This window comes from Tuber melanosporum (assembly GCF_000151645.1).
Source record: "Tuber melanosporum whole genome shotgun sequence assembly, scaffold_146, strain Mel28".
In the NCBI taxonomy this organism is placed as follows: Eukaryota; Fungi; Ascomycota; class Pezizomycetes; order Pezizales; family Tuberaceae; genus Tuber; species Tuber melanosporum.
The window spans coordinates 31,716-56,649 of NW_003298804.1; the positions used below are offsets into that span (position 1 = coordinate 31,716).

At 48.4% G+C, this 24,934-nt stretch overlaps 3 protein-coding genes; 2 read left to right on the forward strand and 1 right to left on the reverse strand.

Moving 5' to 3' along the window:
- Positions 1-8,501: 8,501 nt before the first annotated feature.
- GSTUM_00002704001 (uncharacterized protein) lies at positions 8,502-10,855 on the reverse strand (the record flags this gene model as incomplete). XM_002836421.2 has 2 exons in its annotated part: positions 8,502-8,790; positions 8,865-10,855. The coding sequence occupies 2 exons, from the start codon at positions 10,853-10,855 to the stop codon at positions 8,781-8,783; spliced, it is 2,001 nt and encodes a 666-aa protein (XP_002836467.1). The 3' UTR covers positions 8,502-8,780.
- A 3,010-nt stretch (positions 10,856-13,865) lies between these two features.
- GSTUM_00002705001 (uncharacterized protein) lies at positions 13,866-15,937 on the forward strand (the record flags this gene model as incomplete). XM_002836422.2 has 5 exons in its annotated part: positions 13,866-14,478; positions 14,542-14,554; positions 14,604-14,921; positions 14,972-15,518; positions 15,569-15,937. 5 exons carry the CDS (start codon positions 13,866-13,868, stop codon positions 15,800-15,802), a joined length of 1,725 nt encoding a protein of 574 aa, XP_002836468.1. The 3' UTR covers positions 15,803-15,937.
- Positions 15,938-18,825: 2,888 nt separating this feature from the next.
- On the forward strand, positions 18,826-20,706 carry GSTUM_00002706001 (uncharacterized protein; the record flags this gene model as incomplete). XM_002836423.2 has 3 exons in its annotated part: positions 18,826-19,267; positions 19,332-19,444; positions 19,498-20,706. Exons 1-3 carry the CDS (start codon positions 19,255-19,257, stop codon positions 20,704-20,706), a joined length of 1,335 nt encoding a protein of 444 aa, XP_002836469.1. The 5' UTR covers positions 18,826-19,254.
- Between the last annotated feature and the right edge of the window lie 4,228 nt (positions 20,707-24,934).

Below are 24,934 nucleotides of genomic sequence, written 5' to 3' on the forward strand. Positions count from 1 at the left end.
ACCATGCCTCACACACACAGGTGAGCCCCTTCCGGCGATTTCCGGGCTGAGTCGGGCAAACCAAAAGCTGCCGGGAACTGGGTAGGCACAGTTATGATGCATGGGTTATGGCATCAGGTCTTGGCGAATCTATCAAAGCTCGTGCAGTGTAACTGGATTTCTTCTTTAGAGCTACCTTTCACTCCGAAACTTGTGAATGATTTATCTGATTTCTAGCCAGGAAATCCGATGAGGGCCCTGAATACCCGAGTGTTGTACGAGTACTACGTGCTGCAAAGTCTGATCAAATATGTACATGCACGAGGTCATGGAGGGCAAAAAGGTATGGATAGTTGACTGCTACTTGAGGTCTGAATTTAGGGGTTAGCTTAGCGTGTGGGCTGACGGTGTTGCGATAAAGGTACTCAAGTAACAGGCTCATTTACCGTCATGCGATCTCACTCGGGGGACCAACTTCACCTAATCGGCTGGCTGCTTTAGGCTTAGTCCGATGTGTGCCAAATCCTGGGAATCTGCATAGAGACTTAGGGGTTGTGAAGGGGGCGTGGTAGGGGTAAAAAAATGCTTGGTGTGTCCTCTTGCCCGCCATTAGCCGCTGAAGTGAGCGCGGTGATAAATCACGTGCTACTTGTTCAGGAAGCCTAGACGGAGATTCACGCTCCATATTTTCAGAACCAGAAGTCACAGGGTGATATGCGCAAAAGGCTTAACGCCGCCAAGCTATCGAAGAGATTGTGTATCTCCATTAGATGTTCTCGATTTTGGAAACAATAAGAGACTGTATTTGCGATCCTACGTGGGTGCTGCATTGCAGGTCTGAAACACGATCACTGGAACCATATCAGGTTGGTTACCGATTTGGGCCTGTGGAATAGATTCGCCCACTGCTTATCTTTGCCCTTCACGTGGGTATGGGGTCTTAGAACTCGATATCGACGTTCAAGTCATCGGTGTTTCCAGCAGCCGGTCTCACCCTCCGATGCTCCACGGCTGCCACCGAATTTGCTGAATTGAGATAACAGCCCAAGACAGCGGCTAGATCCACTTTTTGGTGGAGGAACGAATTAAGGTTTCATGGGGTCCGGCATAAGTCAAGGTTTTTTTTTTTTTGGGGGGGGGGGTACCGCTACTGAGAGATATACCCCGCGAGTTCCTGAGTGATGTTTCTTGATACCTAAATTGAAGTATCACGAGCATAAACCCGGCGACTAATTACAGGATACGTAGGTTGCACAGGAGCGGGACCCCGACCGTGAGAAATAAGGAGAGATCTGCATATACAACTTGTCTCAGAAATTCTTTAAGCGGAGTGGGGGAGTCTCGATCCAATTTACTATAACTAACGCCGCTCGCTTGGGATTTGCGCTGTTGATCGGACGTTCTTCATGGGTGCTCACTCGTTACTCATGGTGCTCTAAATGTCATCACGCCTCGTGACCAAAGGTGTAACCGATGCTTTGGGAAAATGTGGCACATGGGTTGGTCGGGGTTATCTCGCCTCGTCTAGTAATTATGGCACTTGGTATTATATGCCCGCCAAAGTCTGAAAAGATACAGACTAGACGCGCCCGTAGGGTTTTCTAACTAACCAGAAGCCGTCGTATCAGAGGTAGATTGAGAGTTTCAGTGTTACATCAGAGTTCTTTCCTCATGGAGGCTTACGGTTTTCTCACAATAAGGTTCTGGCTACTAGAAAGACTAGGGTGGACATGAGTCGAAAGAAACTGATCCCATTGCTTAGAATTCCCGGCAGCCATGAATTGAACCTGGCGGGGTGGTTATCAGCAGGATGGCTTCCAAAGAGTCGATCACAACCACACTCCTATCTGTGATGCAGGCAATTCCGACGGATCCACAAAATTGGTCTCAATTTAACACACCATATTTGTGTGTCCTGTCAATTAATATTCTACCACTCGGATTGGTGGTTTACGTCCAATGGAGGCCCTCCACAGATGCAGAGAAACGCACCACTAGGGTATCACTACTTCTTTTTCCTGCTGTCACCCCGTGCTATGTTCACCGCTTGGCCGGTTTTGGGCTCACAGTCAAACTCTACCATATCACTGCTGCGAACATGCAAGCTACGCCCCATCCAAGGGTCTCGAATGTCCGTTCTACAAACAATAGGTTATCCACATCCCGAGGCTTCCACCTTGCCCTTCTACATGGACCAGCACTGCACATGTCGTATGAATTGCTGAGCTCACAAGAGCGGGTAGGTGCATCGGATTGTGGAAAACCTCACGGCAGTGGTTCGTCTGAACTTCTATGGTCGATGGACCAAAACAACCTGCCTGTGATCGGCACCCTTTCTCGTAGGGATACTCGTCAGAAGCTGCGATTGGATTAAAGCTAGCGGTCGGAGGGAGCTGTCTAACTAATACTGCGTTTTCGTTTGACTTGTGTAAAAGGGTTTTTACTGATCACTTCACAAGCGCCTTACAATTTCTGAATTCGGTGCTTCTGCTCACTGCAGTTGTCGCCTTTTTGCTTCTTCCCAATTTGCTCGCTTGAGTACCCGTCCCCCTTGCTGTTTGCTCCTCAACCAAAGTCTGCCTGCCGCTGGCCGCACTCATAATTGATCAGAGTCAGCTGCTGTATACAACTGTTCACTCCATCGCCCAAATAGCTCGTTTTTTGCTGCTGAAGGGAACTTGTATCTATCCCGGTGCTGTCATATCCCCTCTTTGTATGATCCGTCAACCCGTTTTTCCTTTTATTTACTTCCCTCCAGGCGGTTATAGGTGTACAATTCAGCCTCCACTGCATGTATCAGTCCGAACTTTTCAATTACTGGGGCTTCCCTTATCAACTCATCCGATTTGGCGCCTGGGGGGGGGGGGTTGTGGGAGCGCAAACCCGTCGGTTCGTCACGCCTTTGGGATGGGCCATTCTACCCTTCCGCATAAGCCACACATCCCTCTCTCCCCCGTGCCCACGTTATTTGGTTCTCCGGTAAAAGTCTTTCGCCGACAGGGTGTTTCGAATGCCGGAATCCGAAAGATTTTCCTCCACATGCACTAGGAGACGGAGAGTGGGGGATAGAGGGGGAAAGGGAGGAGGAAGTGGAAGAAGAAGTAGGAGAAGGATAAGAAGGATAAGAAGGATAATAATAATAGAGCCAAAGCATCGTAATGTTTGAAGTCTTTCTAGGCTGGAAGGAGGTCACACCAGAATTGACATAGAAAGCTATGCCCGATCGCCGAGGGTTTGGGCTTTGTTCCAGACAGTCGGAGTAAGCTAATAAAGTCTACTCACTGCGCATTTGACAAGGTCTGACCATGGATTTCTACTTATCCGCTGCATCTCTCACTACATCCGAAAGTTTTCAATGAAGAGAGGTTTCTGGCAGATTCTCACGGCGAATACCTCTATCTCGCCCTACATTCTCTTAGGAACCGGAATGTTGTGATTAGTAGGGATAGGGTGCCATGCATTTCTCAACTACGAGAGCAGGTCCCAGGTGTTTCTTCTAGACTTACGGTTTGTGAAGGGTTTCTCTATTCATGGCAGAGAAAGAGTAGACTTAGGAGTAGGAGGAGAGGTAGGAGGGGGGGGTGGAAAAGGCAAACGATAGAGTGAGCCCCCTCCCGTCAAGCTATATATTCTCACTTCCAGCAGCACCACCTCTTGTCCACTCTCTCCAAACTCATCCTCAACGCATCGAAACCAAGGTGTCGGGTTTGTGATTCAGAGAAAAAAAGGTTTGCAAAGTGTCATTCGTTTCATAGAGGTAAATACTACTCCCGGTTTATTTATTTTCTTTTTTACTACACCCCCCAAGAAAAAAAAAGATGGAGCACAGAGCAAGGCTTTCCTCTCTCGATTGATCGAATTTGCAACTTGATTGACTGACTTATTGTTTCCTCTAACCTAACAGCAAGTCTATCGCATCCTCTGTCCAATTCTAGCAACAGCACCAGCAGTGGCACTAGCAGTGGCAGCAGTGCACTGCAGCACACACTTTAGCAAATCCCTGCCGTCCTGTCTTGCACTGTCTTGTCTTCGCTTGCCGTTTACATAAAAACGTCCGATTCCACTTATTCCTACATATCTTAAACGGCCCAGCCAAGTACAGTACACCAGCAAGATGCCATCAATCAAGCCAAATCCTTGCCTACCCTGCTCTGCTGACGACTTTACGCAAATCACCGTGGCTACCGCAAAGTGCGATCTCTGTAACAAAAGAGACAAGAGGACTATGAAGCGTTGCAACACCTGTTCGTTCCAGCTGTGCGGGGGGTGTACTATCAAGAGCGGGAATGAAGGAGCTCACTGATAGAAACTACGATGACGGCAGCTCGTCGAAATGATTACAGGGTAAAAATCAAAATCAAAAAACACAACGGAATATTAGACAGTGCTGGAAGGGGAGCAAGGGGGACTGGTAGTAGGACTGGCACGGAAGTTCTAGCCCATGAAAGGATGTGTGGGGCTTGAGATTACCAAATTTGTTGGTAAGAGGGGGATGGTCTAGACCTTGTGGAATCCGGTTGGGTGGAGTCCCACGCTGATTGTTGCAATTACTGTTCTTACAATTACCCATTCTGTTTCTCCCTGGGTTGTTTTCATTTTCATTTTCATTCCCCCCCTTGCTCTTTCCCTAACCTTGCTTTAGTTTCTTTCCCTTTCCCTACTCACATTTTCCACTTCGGGACAATCTTGTTACTGCTACTCAATTAATAAGGGGTATCAAACTAGTTCTACCAAATGAAAATCAAACTGGAATCTCTGTTAGTAGGTTCGGAAAAGGAAAAGGGGAAAGGGAAAAAGACCTCCTGTTTTGGGGTGTACGTACAGTGTGTTGAGAGCAGGAGAGAACTGAAAATTTTAGTCATTCTAGAAACTCGAAAAAAAAAAACACTCATCCCCCTGCCATCCCCACCACAAGAATATTCTAGAGACCATAAATACGAGAAGCCCTTTTAAAGATAAAAAAATACTCCACATTTATCTTGTCTCCTAGAGGGGGTATTTTTTTTTTCACTCCAGAGGTAGTAAGTAGGTGTGTTGGTCAGTGTACACCGCACGAACGGGTGGATTGGGATGAACCGTGACGGTTCCTCAGTTTGTTGGACTCTCGTTTACTCGTACTCGCCCTATCCGACCTGTTAACTTGAGGAGGAAGGGGGAACAAGGGATATGTTCTGAGGCGTAGATTCGTATCTCCACAGCGCTGGACTGCAGGCAAGTACGGTGTATCGCGGAATTGGATGGGCTGTTTTGAAGGTACTGGGAGGTTTGGTGGGAGTCCGGGTGACAATATGGTGATGTTACTGGTTGTGATCGGTAGATAAATGTTTGAGGGAAGGAAACTATTTTTAGGCGTATTTTTCGGGAAAAAAACAATAAACAAGGTGGGAGAGGAGAAAAACGTTATCAGTTTTTTTGTTCCACTCTGAATGTGTGAGCCGGGTCTGTTGTTACTTATGAGTGAAGGTGAAATGGTGTTTGCTGAACAAAAATAAGCTTGCAAGTATGAGTTGTGCTTGTAGATAGACAGTGGCCGTTTTTGTGTAGGTAAAGTGCTAGGTGGAATGGCCGAGAATGGCCAATACGCTGAGGAGTATCATATAACTTTCGGAGCAATAATGGCGGTCGAAGTTCTAGTCGTTATAGGAGTCCCCGAGGATGGCCAGCTTGCCTCAGTCAAGAAGTACCCAAAAACAGGAGTTCAAGTAATAAGTGGTAGGAGAAATCTGCGTTTTTCCCAGAGCTCATACGAAGCATGCCCCTCCTTTTTTTGGGGCACTTCTTTCTTCTAAGGAGTTCTGTGGATTGTAGCTGTTGAGGTGGTAGAAGTATTATTCAATATGATAATACACCTCAATATTGTACACCGATAGCTTAATACTATGATACAAAGGTAATATTAAAGACGAGAAAAGGCAAGTCAATTCAAAGCAGGTGTTGGGCTGTAGTTGTAATTAGTTACTGCCAGCACCTGTAATTGATAGGATATGCAGGTTTTCTTTACTTGGAATATCCAACGCACTGTTCCCAATTGTACAGCGGGGGGCAAAAATACGTTCACATTTTTTAGGTGTTTGGACTTACTAAAAATGTGAACGTATTTTTGCCCCTCGCTGTAAGCTAGGATAGCATATTTGTGGGAAGGATAGGCATAATACGGTGGTTTTGCTACCGACCTAGGGGCCATTTAATTCTCTTGACATTTTGTCTTTGGAGAGCGGAGTGTGGTGATAGGTTGTAGGTTATGGAATAGATTTAGCGTTTGAAATCCGTGTTTCATAGATATGTAATTTTTTTAGCGGAGTAGGGGGATTGACGCTGACCCGTAGTTCGAGCGTTGGAGCTTAAGAACAGGAGATACCCAGCACCTGTTGATGGTCTGTACCGGCCTTGTACGGATATAGTACAGAGTGATGGCACCGCATATCGGGATCAGTAAATCGCACCGGCTACGGTTTTTCGACAAAGTTCAGCATTCCTATCACCCGGTGTATCCCAAACCAAGTCGGAAACATCCACCGGGCAGAGAAGACGTCGCCAGAAAAAGTAAACTCATGGCAGATGACCCCTCCCATCCTTCTCGGTGGCCAGAACCACCAAGAATATCCTACAGCGGGCTCTTTCTCGTCGATAGATCCCCCCGGCGGAGACACGCTTTTTGCCCAACGACTGGAGATTGAATAGAGGGAGCTCGGATGTAAGACAAATGGGGGGGAGCCAACGACCCAACGGGGGATGTAGAAGAGGTCGTCCTAGATGCAAATGCAGTGATTTACGCAGGCTCGAGCGGTGTCAGGAGAGACGATAAGGGGGGAGAGAAATCAAGGATGGAAAAAGGCGATGGTGGAGAGAAGAGTTCGGACGACGAATCCCGCACCCCAGACGTTCCACAGACGCCCTTGCCCCCCCCCAAATTCTCTAGTTGCTAGTGCCAGATATATTCTTGCGCAGCTGCTCGTCCCCTACCAGCTTAGCAGCGCCATAGTATTATATCATAGAATGTCCCGCGTGATGCTAGATCAGCACATGTCCTACCCCATCTCCCCCTCTTTGGGGGCCGACTTCTCATTCCATATCCCATAAAACTAGTCGGAGGCTTGGTCAGCCCTAAGTAAAGCCAAACAGGGATGCAATAAAAATTTAATTAAAAAATACGCAAACGATCAAGAACCCAATAAACCCCACCATCCCATAACTTAGCACCAAGAAGGGATAGATGTATCTAGGGACGCACTATGGCCACCACCCACGCGGTGGCCACAAAACGCGAATTATCTGTCATACGCACCTCGCTCACGCAAAATACCCCCCCAGTTCACTTCCAACCCATCACTCTAAGCCTTACCCTCAAGAACCTCCTCGATCACATCGTATCACTCGCCTTGCGAATCCCAAAACCCTAACCCCGCAGTACCAGGAAGCAACCCCACTGACTAGCTGGCACTGTCAGGTGTATAGTATCATACTGTAAAGAGGGTGAATCCCATTTTTCGGTGGATTGATGGGGCATAAATAGATGAATCACTGTAATCACAGCCTAAGTACCACATGATAGCCATGGCAAGAGATTACACCTTGGAGGAAAGGAAGGGGCAATAAAAACCGGAGGTGTGACAGCATATTATTAGCAATATGCCCACCAACAGATGCACCAACGTCGAAGTTAAGTACCAGCGAGTTCTTAGGTCGATCGTCCAGAGTAGACTCAACCCCAAAATGCCTAAATCCCTCCCAGTTCTAGAAATGAGAACGACCGAGCTACAGCCTAAGCACAGCACGAAGAGGTCCTGTTGACGTGTGGGGTTGGGCGGCCCGGCCCCGAGGACGGAGATTGCGAGGGAGGTTATGTGTGCTTCATGGGTGCTCTGCCCGGAAAGCTTTCCAAAATGGGTGTACAGCTTAACCGCCGTTTCAGTTAGGAACACAAGCTGGCCCTTAACTTTGATCGCCCTGGAGCCTAGTCACTTGCAAATTTGTGAATAAGAACCTGGAGCCTGAGGGTTCGTCACAATTTTTTTACCGGTATGCACTGTACTACCGGTAGTCCTGCGCTCGAGTACCGACAGTGCTAGTAGATTATTTCGGAGGGTCTGTGCAGCGAGTGGGGGAGTAATCCTGTGGTTGGCTAGGAAGACTCGAACAAAATGTCGGATTGGTAGATGAGCGAGAACAGCACGTGATGACCCAACTTTTCGGCTATCATACCAAATTTGGTGGCCATTTTTGTTGCGGCGCCTTGCTTAAACGGGCGCCCGGGGTCGAGCACTACATACAGTGCTCGAGTACCGGTACTGATTGTGCCAAACTCCCCAGGATCTTGTCCACAGATTTACAGGGAACTGGATTTCGGGGCCGGATACATTGTACCAATGATTGGGTCGGACGGGAGAGCGTAAGAAGGAAAATGTAGTACTATATATAGTTGCTTGACTAAAAGCTTTAAACATCACGAACGGCTCTCCGTCGGACATCACAACCTGCGGTTAAAATTGCTAAACGCACCAAACCATTGAAAACCACAAGGATAAAAGGATTGGAACTTAATCCACTAAGTCTAGTCTACACACCAAGAAACCCCAGCATTCAAACTACCCCCAGCAAACAAGCTCCAAGATCACAAAGAATAAAGTTAGCTAATAAAAAGCGCCCCTCCGCCTGTCTCGATCCAATCCGATGCAACACCACCATGTCTCTGAGTTTTCGTTTATCATAATCTCAGCCTAATGCGCCTGTCCTTAGGGAAAGGGAGGGAAATAGAAAGATAACCACTGCGAGAGGGCGAAAAAAGACAAGAAAAGTAGAGCCTAGAGTAACCTAAATGTCGGCGTGAGGTTAGCAGATGTGATCGGAGGATATGGAGGGCCATGTTTCGGGATAGTATTGCTCACGTTGTGGAAATTTGTTGGGTTTTATTGGGGGTTGTGTCGGCGTCTTGGACGCAAGCACTTTTTTGGAATAGACCACTCTCGGGTCCATAAGTAGTGGAGTCATTGCTCCCAAGGTCACCTAAGCGGCTGGCAGATTGAGGAACCGCATCACAAGCGGATAGAGCCGGAAGCCCTACCGAGGAGCCAAGACGCTGGTAGCCTTGAAGAGAATGTTTGCCCTGGGATGGGGATCCGGCTTTAAGACCGGTCCCAGTGTAAGAATTATGGCGCCCAAACACCTTTAGATTCCCGCCTTGAAAGATGATAAAACGTGGGACTCTTCTGAGATGTCGGTGCTTACGACCAGTATGAATAACTTTATGGTCGTCTATGGAGTCTTGATCGGGGCCTTCGTCGGAGTCCTCAAGAAGCGTGGATAGTGCCATTGGGGTATCCCCAAGGGGATTAACGAAATAATTTTGAGCTTGGGCCACTCTAGATCCCAACCCCTCGACAATCTTTGAAACCATGGGCATGTCGATACCAAAAGTAGTACCGCTCAGATTCTGGTTCCCATCTTTGCTCAACGCAACCTTGGCGGTGCCGGTCTCTGAGGACACAGATGTAATAACCTCCGGAGAGGACCCCTTTGGGGATTTTGGAAGGTCACTATCACTTCCAAGGGAAGTTTGGGTCGTACTAAGGGAGTTCCTACTCAGTACGGAAGGCGAATCCGAATTTACCGAAGGTGATTCGTTGTCGGATAATTCGTAGATCGTTTGCTTCGAAAGACTTGCTTGCAAACCCTCAGAAAGACGTCGGTTTCCTTCATATTGGCCTTCACTACTGGAATAGCTAGGGGGGCTATTGGCATTGGCAGAGCTTCTACTACCTCCCAGGCCGCGCGCCGAATTGTTTGAGTGCCCGCCAGCACTAGCTCCACCGGCGAAATTAGATCCTGAACCACCACCGGGTGGCCGAGGGTTGTTACGGCCAGGACCATTTGGGCCTGGCCCAGAATCTTTCGGACCGGCTGAACCGTCCGAAACAGGGTCGTCAGACTCGGATTTGGATTCGGATTCGTCACCTCCGTCCTCCGCCCGAGGAGGGTTTGGTTCGAGGGACCCATACAACTCTGTCTGGCCTTTGCCGAGCAGATGGTTGGCATACACTTGAAGTCCAAGCACGGAAGCGTAGTCATCGGCTTTGCAATAGGCATCCTTTAGTCCATCAAGGCTAGTGTTTGTAAGCCCCACGGCTATACGAGCTAAAAAATCTGTCTCTAAGTTGCGAAGGGCATCGCTGTGCCTTTTCGCAAACGACATCACAGGATCGCCGTCAGATGTAGGCAATGTTTCGAACCTCTGATCACCAGTGCTGGCCTCACGCAGAGTTTGGCTTATCTGAACGTTCGCTTCTCCCCAACGAGGACTAAAGACCCCGGGGTACGTAGCGGGGCTCTCGAGTGGATGAGGTATCTGCCCATGGGTGAGACCCGACACCGGACAGGCTCCGCGTGGGACGTAGGTGCATCCACGTCTCCACGCAGATTGCGGCCTGGATCGTGCATGCTTACGATAGTCTGAATTTCGGTGCGCGCCCTCTGGCGCCTCGCTTCTAGCGTGTCCTGAATCTGCTGGAAAGCGAAAATCGGCTACCATCTCGGCCCTCCTCAACATTTTGTCATAATCTCCGATGACTTTATGGTCACCAACATCGGAGGAATAGTGTTCGAAGAAACCTGCAACTTGATGATTCAACTGCTGGTAGTCCTTGAGAAGAGTCTGGTGAACTGCCATTTGCATGGAAGACATGTCACTCCAGAACTTGGATGCATGCGTGTAGCATCTAAAACGTGCATTGTCCTCGATTTGATCGGTACTCAGAGTTGGATCAGCTCTCATGCGCGCCTGGAAAACCCGGCCGTACTCTATCATCGCCTCAGACAATTCATTGCTACTCTCCGACATGAGATAAGCCAGTAGGGTCATTTGATGCATGGCAAGCAGCATCTTTTGCTGGGCATTGATGGAGCTATATCGTAGAGCAAGTCAGATTTTAAACCCACGTTAACAAAGCGAGGGCCAGAAAGAAATAAAAAAGTGGTCACATACGCCTCAACCTCTTCATCGAGCAAAGGTCTATCGTGAGGCTTATCTTTCTCAACCTCTTGGTCTGATTTGGTGTTTTCGCAAGGACACGGGGGGGGTGGCGGAGTGGAGACCGCGGGGGGTGGAGTGGAAGCCAAGGGAAGTGGAGCTGGGACAAGAGGAGGCGGGGAATGAGGTCTAGGCTTAGCCTTCGGCCTAAATAGGCCACGGACCCCTCTTGCTGTGTGGCCAGCTGAGTTTTCCCCCATAATTGGATAAAAGAAGGTGTATAGAATGGTGTTGGAAACGAACTCAAGGTGGATGTTGAGAGGAGAAAAGGGAGGGGTCCGGTTGGTTTCTTCCGGTCAAGTATGTAGGGAGAGAAAGACTGGGGCGAGTGTTTTCTGTAAGGGTTATTCATTTCGTAGAGAGCCTGCTGGGATAGTGGCATCGGGGCGGGGCTGCCTCCAAAACCCGTGAATTCTTGCAAGTAATGTCGATGTGACGGACGCAGCCAGCCCTCCTTTAGTGTGATACGCCCAAGCTTTCAACCAACTATGACCGCTACCACTTTTCCCGGCGGTTCGCGTGCGTACCTTGCAAGCAGATCAAGACAACCACTGGATCAACCGGGGAGTCGTCCCCCACTCGAGAACCTCAGGCTACTCGAGTACTCGCACGGCCGAGTTGAAGTCACGCACCAAAGCTAGTAACAATTGCCGGGTCAATTGAAACCGGGATGATATGCGCTGAATCCAGTAGTCCATACAGTGATGTAAGATCCGTAATTGAAGGAGCTAACCGCCATTCAACTAACTCCAGGATAGCCATATCGACTCCTACCCTGGCTGTCCTGTAACATGAGGCTTATAAGGGATAGGCGACTCATAGATTCAGCGGCGAAGAAACATTACGAAAGCCTCATGGGCACGCAATGTGCTGATTCACGAGAACTCAGGCAGGGACGCGGGTAATTGAACAACTATGGATTCTGAAGGCCTGACGATTCTACCCTCTCCATAGGAAATAGAAGGATGGGTTTGGTATGGAAATTGCTCAAACAAGCAAGAAGCTTTGGCACCTCAAACCCCTGGCCGGCGGCGGTATACGAGTATACTAGATTCAGTGCCGTATGTCATCCATAGAGCCATGCTAGTCCCTACCGGTACTGATCGTTAGTCTACGGGCTTTGGGAGCACGACTTCGACTCGGCCATGCAAGTACTTGAGCAGCCGACGGTGAGTCGGAAGTAAGCTGAAAGCAACAATTGTTCCTGAGTCGGCAGCGGCTTCTAGCCGAAGCATCCTACCCTTCTGTTCTGAATTAGATCGTGTTCGGTAGCACTAAAGAAAACAAAGTACCCAAAACAAGGGATTAGTGACTTACCCGCTGCTCGAGATGGGTGGCGAGGTTGGTGTACTGTACTCGAGTAGAGAGTATGCCGTTGAGGATGAGAACAAAAGGTCGACCCGTGGAGGCGGATTAAACTATAGGCGATTGTTCCGATCCCTTGGCAGTGCCTATCAATACTAGCACGGTGCAATCAGGATCACGCGTGTGCGGGCAGGGTTCTACATACGGGTACGGCCGATGGATAACGTATCATATATTAGTCACGTGCCTTATCTAGGCACACTAGAACGGGCAAGTTTTTCCATCATATCAGAAACACGTGACTAATTTATCAATAGGCCGCGCTAATAGTACTTATAATACTTGTACTGTAGAAGGAAAGGTACGCCAAGGCGGTTAACAGAGCCCGCACAGGTTGAGCGGGAGTGAATTGCCCTTAAAGCCGAGTGAACTCCCAATCAGCACCAAAGCCGTAAATTTACTGGTAATCTATGTATCTCTAATCACCACAGAATACACCGGCTGCTGTCGTTCGCTTCCTCATACAGGGCGTTATTTTTAAGTTTGGGTGAGGTTGCTGTTACGGTCGGGGGGGTTATAGGGGACAATCTACGGTACTCTAGGCTCACTGTTTTGTCAAGCTCTCTTGACAAACAAGCAAATTACGGGTAGGGGTCTGGAATCGTGTCGGTATCGTATGTTGAGAGGGTAGGTAATATACGATACTCAAGTACCGGTACGCAGATGGTGAATTCTCAGAAGTCAGCCAGACGTGTTGAATTAACCAAATCAAGTGGCGTTGGCAGGTATTTATCAGTACTCGAGCACTGGTATCATACACCATCTGCGTACCTACCATCCTGCCTCCCGACATAATTCTGCGATACCCTATTCCCAAGATTCACACCGAGCTGTGGTACGAGTACTACTGGTGGAGTGACACTTAGGCAAGCCTCGGCATAGATAGCTAACTTGAAGCATACAATATGGTATTGTCTTGTTTAATTTTGGCTTTTCCTCTATTTCCCACTGTACTGATTACAACGATAGAACAAAGCTATGGGTAAATCTTACATCCATTTGTTTGACATCAACGAAAGGAGCCTTAACGAAGTGAATGGTGCGCCCAATGCTCAGGGGTAGGATGGAGGGGCTGCTGCATGGGTCACAGATTCGTGTTAAATTCGAATTGCAAGGGTTTCTTATTTAGTGAGCACTCGGAGTAATCGGGCACGTATGAGATTCTAGGACACTGGATGACTTCCCGTGGTGTCCTTGGAGCACGCTCTCCACGCTTCGCTAGGCTGTAGTCTAGATTACACGGTATCCCCACACTAGAGGACTGCCGTTGAAAACTTGAGTGATACTGGTAGGCGATGGTGCTGCTACTCGTATCGTATCCAGGTGAACAATTGGCACTGGTAGCATCTGAGGCTGCTGCTGCTGGCACCTTGCCAAAAACTTGCGTCTTGCCAAGACCAGTGATGCTTGGCTCTCTCGCTCACTTTACAGGTATTCCTCTGGATATTCCTCTGTTCCCCTGCCTTCGAGTCCACTCTCCGCCACATTAAACCACCCAATGAATCGCTCACCAGCAAGTCGCTTCTTCCGAAAACCCCACGAAATCCTCGCATCATCCTCCATTCCCTCCACCACACCCTTCTCCCACTCCCGAGCCCGGAACCGAAGCAGCGGCGGGAGCTCTGTATCCTCACACCAAGGCCAACCAAACCTCCTCGTGGAATCCTCCTCTTCCTCAGACGAAGATGGACCTCCAAACGCGGCATCCTGGCGCCCTCGGTCCAAGTCACAGAACCGGAGCGTGTCTCCTCCTTGGAATGTGTTGAGTCCTCATTCTATACCCTTACTGCCGATGCGCAGCGGAGCTTCTGGTCAGGGTACGGGTGGTGGGGGGAATTTAATGAGTAGGACGCCGAGCCCATTCCCGCGGAATAGCGGAGATTTGGATACGCTAGGAAGTGGGGGTGGTGGTGCTGGCTGTCACGAATGGAGGATTGGGAAAGGGAGTGAGTCGGAGAGTCGTGGGTTTGCAAAGTGGACACGAAATGGTAGGCTTGGGTGGTGGCTGTGGAATACACAGAGGGGATGGGTGATGTACATTGGGCTCCTGGTGACGTTTTACGAAGGGGCTGCATTCACACTTTCAAAGGTTAATGGGTTTACGCTTCTTAGTGAGTCCCTTTCGCATTTGGTACTCCGAAGGAAGTAATACCTTGCTGACTATTCATCTATAGCTGGCGTTTATAAGTATTTAGAAACGTCCCTCAAGACTGAGTTGGAGCTGATATCTTTTTAGATTTGTCTACCCGATTACCACAACTCTCTTCCAACTAATAATGACACAAATATTCCTTTATTTTGCCGCTTCAGTAACTCGCTCGTTCTCTCGCTCATTACACACACTCGGACTAGGCAGCATGGTAGCCCCGCTGCCCACTCCCTCAAAAGGCAAGCGGCGGGCATCGGGGGGCGGCCTCCGAGACTTTGCAAAGCAATTGGCTACCGGGAGCCGTGAGGGGTGTGTCTTTGAGCTTAAATGGACGGAAGCCAAAAAGGTCGTTCCCGTCGCCCTTATCTATAGCTTAAAAATTGTCCTTAGCAACATCGGCTTTGCGTATGCTTACCAGAACCAATGAGATTATACGGAATACTAACTAGTGATAGCTACACAAACCCACCAATCTACCACCTCTCCCGCGTCGGCTCCCTCCTTCTAGCAATGGCCTTCACCCACCTCTTCACAACCAACTCCCTCTCCGTAACCACTATGTCCTCCTGCATAACCATGGTCCTCTCCCTAGCAATGGCGGTCCTCCGCCCTGGCACTCGCTTCGCAATCGAGGGCTTCCTTGCCGGGCTCTTCTCAACAATATTCGTAGCTGCATACCCAATTCTCCTCACGAAGGCATACAAATCCGTTCTCCGCGGGAACCCCAATACCATTGGCTCGGGCGACCTCTTGGGCGTAGGCCCAACAGACGGGATGCTCTCCACCGACGGAGGAGAGGAGACGAGATCCGCATGGAAGTTACTGCATTACGTAAACGTGCTCAGCATCACCATGATCCTGCCCTGGATATTTCTCAGTGGAGAATTTGGCGACATTAGTCGCAACTGTTACATCCTTGACCTTCCCTGGTTCTGGCTGATGGGATTATTCAGCGGCCTGGGAGCGTGGGCTACGTTTGTTAGTGGATTTTTGTTGCTTAGAGTACATCCTCCCTCTCCCCCTGTACTAGCTAGCGGCTCACAGATAGATAGGCAACAACACCACTAACAATGGTAGCTTCAACTTACCCTAGAACAGCCTTTCAAGCCCTCCTCATGCACGGCTCCGCGCCAACATGGAGCTGGGTTGGTGTGCTCATGTGCTGGGGGAGTTCAGTCTGGTACCTCCTCGGACGCAGGAAGGAATGCGGCGTTAGCTTCTTTCACGCAAAGGATGGCAGGGGCCTATTTGGCGCAGATCCTGCTCAGCGTCTAGAGGAAGCTTGAAATCCCGTACCTCGGATACGGTGGTGGTTTAAGTGTTGGTTGTTTTTGTGCTTTTTTCTGGTTTGCACGGCAGTTTTTTGCTATCGATGATGGGTGGAGGTGATACCTGTATGATATATAATTCTTGCGATTTGTACGTTGGTGTTGGAGTAGTTGGCGGTTAGACTCAAGTAATGTGATGCTTGAATTGTGATAGACAGGATGAGGTTTACATGTTCATCGACGCTCACTCGTTTGTGGAATCGGGATTACAATCTCTCCCTTCGTGGCCAGCACCCTGCACAGCAAGTAGTGGCTTAAAAAATGCTTTGAACCGCAGTTTAAAGCCACACGACCACCAAGGGCGAGTCAATATACGGCGGGGGCTCGTTGTACGGGAGCTCGATGCGTGGGGGCACTGTGCGGGTTGCGGGGTAGAGGTTGGTAGAGAGGGCGAAGGGCCAAGAACGAAGGGGAGCTCATGCACTAAAATTGATTCTTAAATTGTACAGAAGCGGACTTACGCATCGACTAAAGTCTGAGGGTTGTCCATAAATTTCAAGGTTGTGCAAGGGTCGCTCTTGGTGTACAAGGTCTCTAGTAAACTGCACAGTACTAAATGGATATAGGATGTATCTAATGGGACTACCTACGGGATATTTGCAAAACTAGGACCGACAAGACGGGACGCCGTGGTAAACACAGCATGTGCAGGGAGTTTGTGCCAGATCCCAGGGATGCCTCCCATCCTATGAGGTTATAGGAGTTTCTTATAAATATTATGCCCTCAATCTTTCCTAAACTTCACCTTCGCCCTTAATATCTTTACCGCCGCCTGGTCCCCTTTCTCGACTGCCAACCTCGATGCACTCACCCCTTCCCCATTCCTACAATTACCATCCACCACCCCCGCCGCTAACTGCAGTCACGCCCTTAGCACCTCCACCTCTATGTTCGCTCAACTGTTACATGCACCGACGTACTCCGGCATCCCCGACACGGGGATCCCACAAGCACCCTCTCACTCTCACCAGCGAGCAAAGAGTGGCATGTATAATCCCTCAGGTAGGGTTTTGGCCGAATTCCCAGCTGCGTCATTGTGACATCGGATTTGCCCTCCTGAAGGGGGTGGTTGGTCATGTCTTTGTTGTCCTAGGTCATTGCAAAGAGAGGTGGGACTAGGCTCGTGCTGACTTTCTGATTGAGGTTGATTTTGTGTCCTGGTATTGGCTTAGCTGGCTGTTAGCCTCCTCGCGATGCTGTGGGACTTATCCACCCTTGTCCGTGAGGCTCAAGTTTGTGCGGGTGCAGGGGTGTATTGCCCTCGCTATCTATTGGATTCCCATCTACTCTTTCGTCTTCTGGTGGAGGCGTAGTTCCCCCGCGCAACCCTTAGTCACAGCGAGGGAGAGGGGTTTTGATTTTTGTTCTAGCGCCGGTCAGGAGTCACTGGATTATGGTTGGGTATGAGTCTTTGACTGCCGGGCGGAGTACTGTGGAGGAGAGTTTTTCGAGGTTGTTGATGTCGACTGGCTTGTGTCTCTCTAGGAGGTTTATTTTATCCGTGAAATCCGCCCTTATGGCGACATGGGTCGGTGCGAGGCCGTTCTCGCAGCACCAGCTCGCTCCTCGACTGCTGGATTGGAGGGAAATTCGGTGAGGCACTGGATGCAATTTCCCGTTATTATGGAGGGATACAGCGGCGTGTGGCCGTCCTTGTTTGCTAGGTTCACCAGAACTCGCTCTCCTTCTAACAGAAGTTTCGCAGCCTCTCGTTGCCGGGCGAGGGTAGCGTGTAGAGATGGTGTTGTATGATACTCTTCTACCGGTATGCCTACGATACTTATCGTACTCGTGCGTGCACCTCCATGGGCTTCCATACAAGCTGGGTCCGTTTCACAAACGTCACGCCATTACGAGTGTCATACCAGCGCAGACGTCCTCACACTTGCCTGATACGGCGCTTAACTATAATAAGCTTTACTGCATTCGGCTGCGATTGTCCCCGGTAACACGAGTGACAAATAATGACCACCCAAAACACCACCTTGCCCTAGCCACACGGGAGTGAGATCTGAGATACATGCCTGGTAACAACTTTCAACCAAAGGTGCGTAAAGCGCGGGGAGCCTTCCAAGGCGGAATCTCCTGCAGCTCCTTTGCCTACGTATGCCTTCTTCTCCAAAACCACTTATGATACTATGGTAGCTCGTGGATAAATTTACATGATATGACATCAGGGGCACAATCCCGGTAAGCGGATTATTAGCCTTGCCAAGCCCTTCGAGACCCAAAGTGGCGTGGGTTCCGTTTGTACTCGAGTACGAGTACGAAAGGCATAGTCTATCGTACTTCTTTCCCCGACTGGGTCTGGCATGGTATCGGTTCCTTGGAATTGTTACCCCGTCGCGGCGTTTGGATGCGATACCCGTGCTATCAGAGGTGGGGACGGACTTCGTCACGGATTCATTGGCGTTATGGAAAGAATTCTAGTCTTTGGGAGTCTTGGACCCACCGTGGAAAGGGGGCATGAAGAAGAAAAATGTCGATACAGAGAGCGAGCGTCTGGACACTGATTTTCCCGGTCGGATGGATGAATCCCTCCTTCGCATCCTATTATCATAGACATCGCCACCAGTTGGCTTGAGATGAGATGCACCTCGAGTCAGGGTGATCGCACCTCCCATTTTCGGGGATCCTTTGGCGCTCCAGGAAGCAGATTGCGACTGGTGAAAGCACCTGTCAAATATTTCACCGGAGGACGCCAGACCTGAAATAGGTTCAACATTACCGTACTGCACCCTGGTTACTCGTATAGGGTTGTCTGTTTTCGGTATCGCACCCGAGTAGGTTGGTGGCGGATGGAGGTTACACGTACGGTAGTCTAACTACGGTACTCGTATTTCCAAGTCTGCCTTACGTTTGGCTTATATAAGCCGTGTTTTGAGGGCGGGAGTGGAGTATCATGATATTATAAAGGATTTTGGAATTCCTTCCTTCGTTCCTCCCTTCCTCTGTGTATGATGAGCCCAATAGCGAACGATCAAGGATTGACATTTTGCACCGACATGTCCAATAACCATTAAAACCCTTTTCCCGCAGGCCTCGACAAGCAGGAGGAAAAGGATCCTTCCTCCTACCTACCTACCACGGACCAATGCATCATTCACCTAAAGCTCCTGGCATGCTTCCACAAACTCCGCTTGCAGATATCGGCGGTGGATAATTTATTTGGATACCCGGACATCGTCGTTACCAATGAAGAGACAAAGAAACGCCAAGCGGGTACCAAGGAAAAGCGATGGGAAGTATACGTTGTGAGGGCAGTGGAGAGGTTCACTCGGTGGTGGCATATACTTTACAATTCCAAGTTCGGGAGATTTGAGGAAGGGATAACGGGCCATAATGCTGTGCGGAAAGCCCAGGTGTTTGATGAGGTGTTGGATTCGAACATAGTGTTTGGTACTGACGCTATGCCGCCGCTGGGTATGCTTTTATCGTTTCCGTAGGAGACAGGACAATGTTGGCTGACTAACCTTTCCGGTGCCAGATGTGTTGATGGTATGGCACGCATTTATCCTGAATCCGAGATGTTTCTTGGAAGACTGTTATAGGGTCGGAAAGATTGATTTCTGGAGGGCGGGTTTGCCGTGGAGTGTTATCGTGGGTCTCTTATCTAGGACTCGGTTTTTCAACAACTAATGAAACAAAAACAGGACTCCTTAATTGACAATGGCTTTGATTATAACCTCCCAATCACCGCCATAAATAATTTTCAAACAAGCACCAACCTCAGCGTGGAAAACCTTGATTTCCCGGATAGCCTCCCAGTCAATTGTCCCATATGCTCGAACCTCGTTCCGATTCTCATAACCAATAGTAGGGACAGTACCGGCTACGCCGACTCCAAATTCTCCAAAACCTGTCCAAACGGAACTTGTCAGGCAGTCATAAACATCGACACCCTCTCTCGAGCAAAGTTCCTGCAAGCTCTCGACCGCTTAACGTCACCAGCGGGCACGCCACTTCCGGGAACAATTCTGGATAAGGACGGAAAACCTAATCCGGAAATAATGCTTCCCGATAAGAGCTGGATGTTCCCGAACCAATTCTGTATATTCCTTCAGAGCTCCCTACGAACATGCGGGTCGAATCCTCCAACGGCCGACCTCAATGATATAAAGGTAGAAATGAACCGCTCCCTGGAGAACCGCAAGTTCCTTAAATCCGGAATTGTACCATATCGCCACCTTGACCGTGATGGAAAAATATCGTTCAGGAGGATGATGTCCAGGTTCTGGAGCAACCCCTCTCCATTCTCCATTCACCTTGTCGGAGCGGTGATTCGGCAGGGCACGTTCGTAGAGAAAATGGCTGAGATTGACTGGCTCCACTCACCAGCAATCGTCGATACCATTGAGGCAGCTGTGAAGAAGTTTGAGAGATTCATGGACATGATCAAGAATCACCCCGGCCGTTGTGTTGTTCCGACCTTAAATGTGGACCTAGTGTGGCATACGCTCATGGGCAATCCCTCGATTTATTGGAAGTATAGTTTAGCTCTCACAGGAAAATTCGTCGGGCATGACGATAAGATTGATGAAGCAAAGCTCGGGGAGGCGTTCAAGTGGACCTGCGAGAAGTACGAAAAGCTATACAGAGAGCCTTATAGTGAATGTATGCCCCCTTTGTCCGATCCCAGCGTTCTACATAACCTAGCTGACATGACTAGGCACCTGCTGGTACTGCGAAGCTACCCGCTCCCTCTGCCAATCCACGATGAAACGCTACTTCTCCTCAAAGCCCCTCCCAATACCCGACGTTCCCGATCCAAGCACGCACATATCCGCCCACTCAGTAGTCCAAGTCCCAGACAAGCGCCAGAAGGCGCAGCGGAAAGCCTTCTACCAGGCTCTGATCTATGAGCACGAACGCAACAAGAGGAAACCGTGGAGTACCGAGAAACCCGGTTATTTCGACATGGGCCCGTTCGCAGAGATCCTCATTAAGGAACTTTTGAGGGATAATTACGCAGTTACTCCAGCATGCTTCAGTACTGGAAGTGGTGAAGCGGGGAATTGTGCTAGTGGGACATGTGGTGGGGCGGTTGCGGCCGGGGCATGTGGGAACTCGGATGGGGGTGGGGGGGGAGGGTGCGCCGGGGGAACCGGGGGCGGATGTGGAGGTGGAGGCGGTGGTAGTGGTGGGTGTGGTGGTGGTGGCGGTGGTGGTGGCGGTGGTGGGGGATGATAGGACTGTTTAGCCCAGCATCCCTAGGGAGGTTGTCGTGGACTGGGGGGAGTAATTGGAGTAATGGTTTAGCGCACCCAAAGTGGAGAGCCAGTAAAAATAAACTTCATAGTTTTTTATTACCACCCCCCCTTTAACTCAATTTGTGCTTACACACTGGGAAAACTTCCCAAGCCGCCACTGCCAACTTATCATAGAGTACATACCCTTTCCCGGAACAGCTGTGTGCGCAATAGCCAAGTCTCGCATAAGACATCTCACAAGTGAGCCACTGCCTGCGAGTACTTCAAATCAAGTTCATCTAGCCTCTTCTTTAACCCACCCGCCCCGTAAGGCGATCACATCCAATCACTCGCCACGGACTGGGGGTGGGACTGGGAATTTATCAAGAGGAATGGTAGATTTCGGGACAGAAATTAATTCTACTTACCTTCAACCCAGTCCCTTATGCGCCCAATGCGGGGATAGCTCTTGTCATCCGAGTGATCCAATTTACACCCGAAGACTCTCAAATAAGCCGGTGTGACTAAGAGAGGGGAAAGCTGCACTTCCTAAACAAAGGCCACTGACGGGTAAACGCTTCTGACAGACCACCAGCCGTGGCTCACAACAAAAACAGCATGGGACAAGGAAGCCAATCTTCTAATACCAAGTGACAAGGAGTCTACGGGCACCGATGGAAGCACAAAACAAAAGGGACTCTGAGTTCACGTGGAGAATGATATGGTACGATACGGTACAGACTGGAGACTTGTGATACGAGACGCCGTTGGCCAGGTCGGTGTAGAGGGCGAGGGGGGGGGTTACAAATGGAGCACAGAGGATGAAATGGAAATACAACTTGGGTTTTTGGGTAGGTGGTTAACCCCTTGGATTGAGAATAAGAATAACATGTATACAGCTTCACATTGAAGCTCTGGGAGCGCAGAAGCATGTAAGTGTTACCTTCGTTAAACCGTGACCAGGGTGGGAAACGGCTACTATGCTGTCCCCACCAGTAACTAGCTTTTACTCCGATGATCGCGAATGTTGGGAATACTCGTTCCATAATATACAACCAATCCTTAGGCCTCTTTACTTTAGGAAATGCAGATTTTTAGAAATCAGGTCCTATAATGAACACTATATGTTTTTCACAGCTAACACTGTACTTCTATTAGTAGAAGCATATCTCGTACCAATCTCGATATCCTTTGAATAGTTAAGAAAAACAACAGCTATTTATACCATCTCTACGGTAACTAAAAACAACATGTGAATGCTGCTATTTTGTCTAGAGACTATCCAATTGGGAACAATTTTTGTTCTCTGACTAACTTAAAAGAAAGGATGGACTTGACCTAAGGTGTAGAACTCAACTTCCAAAACATTAGCTTAAGTATAATTACTGAAGGATGTTGGGGACGCATTGGAAACTGTATGGCTGGAATGGCAATGGGATTCGGAACGAGGACTGGTATAGAATGAGCAAGGAATTTGAATGGCTCTTCTGAGCTTGGAACTTTGTACGTAGCCAATGTTGTCGTTGCTCGGTGTAATTAGCACTGCATTTTGTAGATCGCCAAACATAAAGTATCGGGACAAATCGTTTCGCGGGCGGCCGCAACAACTGCACCCCAACTAATATAAAATTCCCACCTATACAACAACAACAATATAAAATTACAGAACAAAAAAATCAATACTTTGTATACCATCCCTTTGCACTCAACACAGCAGCTACTCTTCCAGGCATAGACTCCCACAAGCTCTCCAAAAACTCTCCTTCAATATCCTGTGTCCAAACCACATTGAGAGCTTCTGCTAAACATCTTCTAACAGTATCTGGACCTCTTTTAGTTTTGTGAATGTCAGGAAAGTGTCAATGTAGCTTTTGCTTCATCCTCTTCCAACAATGCTCAATGGGTTTAAGATCAGGTAAATTAGGTGGCCATTCTATTTCCTGTATGTTGTTTTCCTCAAACCAATCTATGGTATCTTTTGTAGTATGTATCTTTGAACCATCCTGCTAAAAAATGGGATCCCCCATTGTATCCTCCACTTCCTGCAAAGTACCAAGCAAATCATCTGTTGCAAACCTGTGATGATTTGTAATAGATTTCATATGTCATAGTTTGGATTAATGACCCATTTGAGTTGTATGATATTATGAATATTGTTTGTACATATGACCTGTTTAGGGGTCATGTGGGTTCTGCACATGATTTAAACTGTGACTTTAAGTTATGATTGGTATGCTATATTGGGATAGTTAGTTGAATAAGAGTAAGTCTTGTAAGACTTACTTGGATTTCAAACACATGACTGGTTTAGGAGTCATAGGGGATATGTACATGACCCAAGTAGAGGTTATAAGGACAAAGGATCCTGTAGACATATGGGGCACAGCTGCAATGTATATGACAAGTAGATTTGTAAGTAGTTTGTAGGAAGGTCTATAAAAGGCAAGTGGTTTGACCATTGAGATTGATCTTCATGCAATCAACTAAGTTCTTTCTTACCTTCATCCTTTGGCCTTTGGCAGGCGTTAATACTCATGATAGTTCACGATGCTAGACAGATATCTGAGTTCACTAAGTATCCTAACACTGGAGATTGTTGTGTGGTCTTGGATTGGGTAGTCCTGTTCGTACCTCTTGTCACCTACATAGAATCTCATGATACTGGTACTTTGAGCTTTTCAATAAAATTGCTTACAGGCCCCTCTCAGTAAAATATTGTCTGCTTCATATTTATCATCTACTTACAGGTTTCGTATTTTATTCAGGGGGAGTCTAGTTGTATTGGAGGAGATCATGCATGTTGTTCTTTAGCTCAGCGCAAGTTCCTTGTTTGGTTTTAACAGAGTCCTTAGTTTCTCACGATACAAAATACCTATAGGTTTGCTTGATGACGATCCTGTATCTTCATTACATCATACGATCACATCAATCCTCAGGTGGCAAGTGCTGTTCCTGCCCTGCCCATCCTTATTACTTTACCTTTCTATAGTCAGAATCTTACATTGTGGTTTATCGCCATTCCTTTGATCTTGATTCAAGTGGTATTTACAGTAGTTCAGCTAGGTGTCATCTTTTTGCTTTGGTGGGAATGACTTTGACCTTGAACTTTCTTGCACCTTGGTGTGAATCTTTGGATTTACTAGGAGTGATATGGAGTAATTAGATGCTAGGCCATACTTGGTCACATGTAGAATTGGATGTGGTTACAGATGGTAGTTGGCAGTTACACCTACTGCAAGTGGTGCCTACCTTTTGTTTGTCTCATTTCCTATCCATGTACCTCCTATATCAGGGATGCCAGTTTGGAAGCCTTTTACTCCATTGTATAATTTACCCTTTATTGACTGGTGGTTGTGACTGCCCTCAGGTGGCTGTCCTTGATATGGCTTGTAGCTATGACAGTTAGGCCCTCCTTACCTTGAGGTGTCAGGGGTTGGGACTGTGGTAGTGTAGCTAGATCATGGTTACCTACTTTGGTTAGTTATATACTGTCCTGTAGCTCACAGGTGGCTTGCTACCTGTGGGGCTCTGGGGGCTGGGTGGGGGCTGTGGTATTTGATTTGGTGGTCTGACGGAAACTGAGTTGATGGATTGGGGCTCCAGCAAGGACTGGTCAGGAGAGTATGAGGTTGGGCGACCTCTAATTGAGTATTTCCAGTTACTGGCTATCTGCAGAGTTCTGTAAAGCCACAGTGCTGATGGCCACCTATGTTGGACAGAAGTGTTTCTTAGCTGCTCAATGTATATTTCGCCTATGGTAACAACTCCACAACTCTAACCCTCATGATGTATTAACTACTCCAATGCTCCTACACTTGATAGTCCTATGCATTAAACATCACATGCAGTAACACTTGTGATAATACCTGCAACCAATTCAAGTGAAGACCTTTCACTTATC